At 42.5% G+C, this 5,552-nt stretch overlaps 1 protein-coding gene across 1 annotated transcript; it reads right to left on the reverse strand.

The window, feature by feature from the left end:
* Nucleotides 1–229: 229 nt before the first annotated feature.
* Nucleotides 230–2,539, reverse strand: LOC107293933 (three-finger toxin 3-like). Its single transcript, XM_015823122.1, is given in 4 exon segments — nt 230–418; nt 968–1,034; nt 1,036–1,088; nt 2,454–2,539. Coding segments are annotated over 4 exon segments (270 nt in total). The 5' UTR covers nt 2,509–2,539; the 3' UTR covers nt 230–323.
* Between the last annotated feature and the right edge of the window lie 3,013 nt (nt 2,540–5,552).

Here is a 5,552-nt window from a genome sequence, read left to right on the forward strand (position 1 = left end):
CTCTTCCCAGCATCACTGCCTGATGGATCCTGGAGGGAGACTCTCTAACTATGGGTGTTGTGAGAGGGATGTTCAGTTTTGAGCGGGAAACTCGAAAAATCAAAACACTTGAATCGAATGCTGAGGTTTATTGGATTCTCAAACTACAGAACTAGCAGAAAGAAGCTTGCGGAACAAGAGAAAAGGGAAAGAGGGTGAGGGGTCAAAGAAAGCAGGGGAGGGGGGATTATGGACCATCCTGTTGTAAAGGCAGAAGCATAAATCTTCAAGGAAGGTCCATGATGGATGAGATCAAAACTCAAATAAATTAGCCACTTTTAGAACTATTTGTTGCAGTTGTCTGTTACACAACAGTAAACTTTCTCATCGCCAACCGGATCAGGGCACGCTGCAGCACATCCCCTGATGTACGTCCTTTCTGTGAAGGAAACACAAAGCAGAATGACTATTAAACATGCCAAAGAACAGATCTGGGGCTGTTGCTGAACAAAATGGTAAAGCCACTTTTAATCTATTCATGGATTCTCTCCCAGTAGGAAGGCGGACCTCCTTCCTCCTCTAGGGAATACTCAGGAGTCAATGAATAAACAAGGATATCTTTGGGGGAATGTCCCGTATTCTGACATGACTTGGGGGCAATGCCATTCCTCTTGGGTATTTCATGGCTTAATCCAATTTCCGTCAATGTCAGAATAAACCCGCAGCTCTCCCAGCCATTCCCTCCCCCTTTCTCTAAAGAAGGTCCCCCCCTCCAATCTGTGCTGTTGCTGGGATGGATGGGGCTCCCCATTCCAAGCCCCCCCTTCCCTTGCATTCCTTAGACTGTCCAGCCACAGGCCATGACCTCAGGGGAACCCGGGCAGAGCACAGAAAGCTTCTACATGACCTCCAACTCTTAAAGGCATTTGGGAGTTCTAGTTTGGGTTCGAGAAGAAAAGCTGTGAGAAAAGATAAGGACTGTGCTTACCCATCACCCTGACAGTAGAATTCCACATTTTAAAGCACATTCCTTCATCAGCTGGACACTTCTGAAACACTTCTACAAGACAGAGTCCAAGAGGGGCATATGCAACAGTTCCTGGTGTATCCTGGATGAAAGAAATAAAACATAGAAATCTTGCTTTGATATTTATTTTTCTATTCTTGTAATCTTGTTATATATTAGATGATAGATTATTTAATAGAAAGATCAGCTGTGAAAATTTCCCTAGAAAGATTAGATTAGATTAGATTAGATTACAATAGAATAGTAGAATAGAGTAGAAAATATGCAATAGAATAGAATAGAATACAACAGAACAGAACAGGAATAGAATAGAAAATATGGAGTGGAGTGGAGTGGAGTGGAGTGGAATGGAATGGAATAGAATAGAATAGAACAGAACAGAACAGGAATAGAATAGAAAATACGGAATGGAATGGAATGGAATAGAATAGAATAGGAATATAATAGAAAATATGGAATGGAATAGAATAGAATAGAATAGAAAATATGGAATGGAATAGAATAGAATAGAATAGAATAGAATAGAATAGAATAGAATAGAATAAAAAATATGGAATGGAATAGAATAGAATAGAATAGAATAGATTAGAATAGAATAGGAATAGAATAGAAAATATGGAATGGCATGGAGTGGAGTGGAATGGAATGGAATTGAATAGAATAGAATAGAAAAGAACAGGAATAGAATAGAAAATATGGAATGGAATGGAATGGAGTGGAGTGGAGTGGAGTAGAATAGAATAGAATAGAATAGAATAGAATAGAATAGAATAGAATAGAGCTGGAAGGGACCTTGGAGGTCTTCTAGTCCAGCCCCCCCCCCCCCGCTCAAGCAGGAGAATCGAAATCAAACGGTCTAGACATAGGAAACAGGCCATAAAATATAAGCAAATGGAAACTTCAGTGTCTGGTCTCTGTCTGGAAGCTAAGCAGGGTTAGGGTTGGTTAATCCTGGGATGGGAGACACCCCCCCCCCGAGTTGAATGATAGATCAAGGATTCTAGGAAATGCCAGCAGCAACAACCAATCTCAGGTTGATGTTGAGGAATGTGCAGATTTGACTTGAAGGAGGCATGACCAATCCCCTTTGGCCGTATCATTCGAAATACTGAATGGTGGCAAAGCCAGAGAGAGGCGAACAGATGGCTAGGAAAAGGAAACATCTTTCATTTCATTCCCAGGATTCATTTCATGGCAGAATTCGCTACACAAAGGAACCTCTCCTTTCAGAGGCAGTCTACCCCAAAGGGCCAACCTGGAACAGCGATGGGCTTCTTTCCAAATGGAGAATTCCATTGTCTACCCCTGAAGGCTCCATGGACCCTCCTTATGGAGAGCAAAACAGTGAGAAAGTTCCAACAACAGAATGGACAAGTACCATACCTCCCTCTGCCCCCCCTTGTTTTAGGTTTAATTGCCACCCAAGAGCAAAGCTTGAGAGCCTTACCTGGCTCCAGGTACACGAATGCCACAACCCCCAGGATCAACAGCAGAGTTTTCATCTTGCAATCTCCTCTTCAGCCTGCAAAGTGTAGCCCAGGAGGGCAGCGGGCGCTTATTTATACCCCTCTGAGATGATGTCCTTTGGGGGGCTGGATATCTAGGATCAAGAGAGAAGAACAGGGAGATTCAGGAGAAAAGGGGGAGGGCAGCGGGTGGTGTGGCTTTTTTCCCCTGACACCAAAACGGAAACCGGATCCGACCAGGTGATGAACCAACCGGTCCAATCCTTCAAGGCAAACACTACCATTCTGCGTGCAAAACCTGGGCACACGGACAAGTGGCATCTCTTCCTGTATTTATACAAGATTATACGAACTTTACATTATTGCAAAATTAAAGAAAATGTTTCTCTGCAAACTTCAGTGCCTTCTTGTTTTTTATTTGTACTTCAGCAAACAGAATGTTCTTGTCACCCACAAAAACCCCTTTGTCCTTGATAGGTGTTCATAGAGAAGGTCTTCAGAGATTCAAGTCTGGCTTTTATTGTGCTCTACAGGGGCCCAATCCCTTGGTTCAGGTTCATTTTCAACTACAGGCCAAGACATTCTCATCAGAGATATCTAAACTGACCATTAGAAACTTAATCAGGAAATTGTTTTTGTCAGCCACCAAAGGGGAGGTGAGAGGATCAAGTGGGGAAAAACAACTTCTTAATGCTTTGAGAAAACCCAGAAAACCACAGAAGAAGGAGAACCTCCAGGCCTGTATTGTTAGAAAGTGTAGTTGCCTTTTGAAAAAGCACCTTTGGGACAACCGTGTCCTGGATGACTGAGGACTTCCATAGACATTTAGTTGAGCACTTTGGGATGGACCCCCTTCGAATGGTGCAGGAGCATGAATGGATTTCCAGAAAACATTGCGGACTCCAGGAACCATTTGTGCTTCAGTTTGAGATGCAACAACACAGACTCATCCCCAACAGCCTGTGCCTGTCTTCAACGGGGAAGGGGCCCAGAGCAGAAGACATCCTGGAGCCGAGAAGGCTCCACTCCCATTTGTACCACTCAGGTGACCTTGAGGACACAGGTAAACCTCCAAGTGGCCTCAACGACTCTCTAAAAGGAGGCAAATGACCAGCTGTCTGCAAGGAGTATAAATCCTTCCATTCCTCACCGTTCGGTCAAAGCTGAAGAAGCTTCTTGGATGAGAAGCGAAACGTCTTCAACGAGAAACAAGAAAGTCCAGTTGCCTGCTGAAAAGCACCTTTGGGACAACCATGACCTGGATGACAGAGAACCTCCATAGACATTTCCCCAATGTATTATGCTAGTTTCTCTGCTTCCTTGGGATTTGCAGTATTTATGCGTAACACAATATCTCACTCTACTTTCCTTCAGACAAAGCATCTTTTTTGTGATCTACTGATCTTCAGTTTCATACAGCTCATTGTATCGTGCAATCCCTTGAGGATGAAAATGGAGGGAGACTGAAAAACCACAACCTACCCCTTGGTAAGCTAGAAAAAGGTGGAATATCACCACCAGATGGATCTGTAGCTGGCTGGCAAACCCTACTCAATGAGTAGTCCTCAACGGCACTATATCCACTGGAGAGAAGTAAGCAGTGGGGTACCACAAGGTTCCGTCTTAGGCCCAGTACTCTTAAACCTCTTCATTAATGACTTAGATGAAGATTGAAGGAGAACTCATTAAATTTGCAGATGACACCAAACTGGCAGGAGTAGCCAACACCCAAGGAGACAAACTCAGGATCCAAAAAGATCTTGACAAACTTGAACAATGGGCCCTATCCAACAAAATGAGTTTCATTGTGGAGAAAAACAAAGTTTTACACTTAGGCAGGAAAAATCAAAGGTACTGAAGGGATTTTATTATGGCTAAGCTTGATATTAGTAATATTGATATTAGTAGTGATACTTTGTAATCATTATATCTATCTATCTATCTATCTCTATCTATCTATCTATCTATCTATCTATCTATCTATCTATCTATCTATCTTTGTTTATGTGCAAGCAGCTTTGTAGGTGCTTTATATTAGGAAATTAGTTATACAAAAGCAAATGTTTCATGCTTTAGGTACAGGTGATTGCTTACATGAAAAGAGCAAAGTAAGGGGAGTGGGAAAAGGAGTTACAGATGGAGCCTGGGATGCTGTGTATGAGTCATCATCTTGGAATTGTTTTTTTGTGCTATCTTATGCCTGGTACAAAGACCTGATCTTTTTGTTCTGGAAAGGTATAAAAAGTGGAAGACATCTTTCCTAGTTGTTGCCTTCATCTCTTTACCAGCCACGAAGAGAGATGGGGTCACCCAACTCTATTTTGATCAAAGTAAAAGTTGTTTGCTTGATGAAACCTCAGCGCAGGAGTTTCTTTGGCTCTTTTAAATTCCTGAGTAATGCTGGGACAATTGTGAGGCTGTGGAAAACCTTACAGTACAAGTACAGATTAGGTTAAAACTGGCTTAAAATCACACTCTCCCTGGAACCTCAGGATCACCTGCTAGCGAACTGATACTCGGTCGGCACACGCCGTCGTCGGTTTTTGCGATTATGTTAGGACTCAACATATTTCTCTCCGTATTTTAGTTCTGGTACACTCCATAATCATGGCGAAATATTTTGGGATCATTCTGGTGTGGACCTTATGACGTACATCAAAACCAGTGGTATTGACAAAAAAGATGTTGAGAGTTTGGAAAAAATTCAGTGAAGAGCAACTAAGATGATCAAAGGCCTGGAGACTAAAACATATGAAGAATGGCTGCAGGACCTGGGTTTGGCTAGTCTAAAGAAAAGAAGAAATAGGGGAGACATGATAGCATTATTCCAGTATTTGAGCGGCTGCCACGAAGAAGAGGATGGTCAACTTATTTTCCAAAGCACCAGAGGGCAGGACAAGAAACAATGGTTGGAAACTGATCAAATAGAGAAACAACCTGGAATTAAAGAGAAACTTCCTGACAGTGAGGACAATTAACCAGTGGAATAGCTTGCCTCCAGAAATCGTGGGTGCTCCATCACTGGAGATTTTTAAAAAGAGGCTAGACAGTCATTTGTCTGAGATGGTATTGGTTCTCCT

The sequence above is a fragment of the Protobothrops mucrosquamatus genome, unplaced genomic scaffold (assembly GCF_001527695.2).
Source record: "Protobothrops mucrosquamatus isolate PMUCROS unplaced genomic scaffold, P.Mucros_1.0 scaffold1777, whole genome shotgun sequence".
Lineage (NCBI taxonomy): Eukaryota > Metazoa > Chordata > Lepidosauria > Squamata > Viperidae > Protobothrops > Protobothrops mucrosquamatus.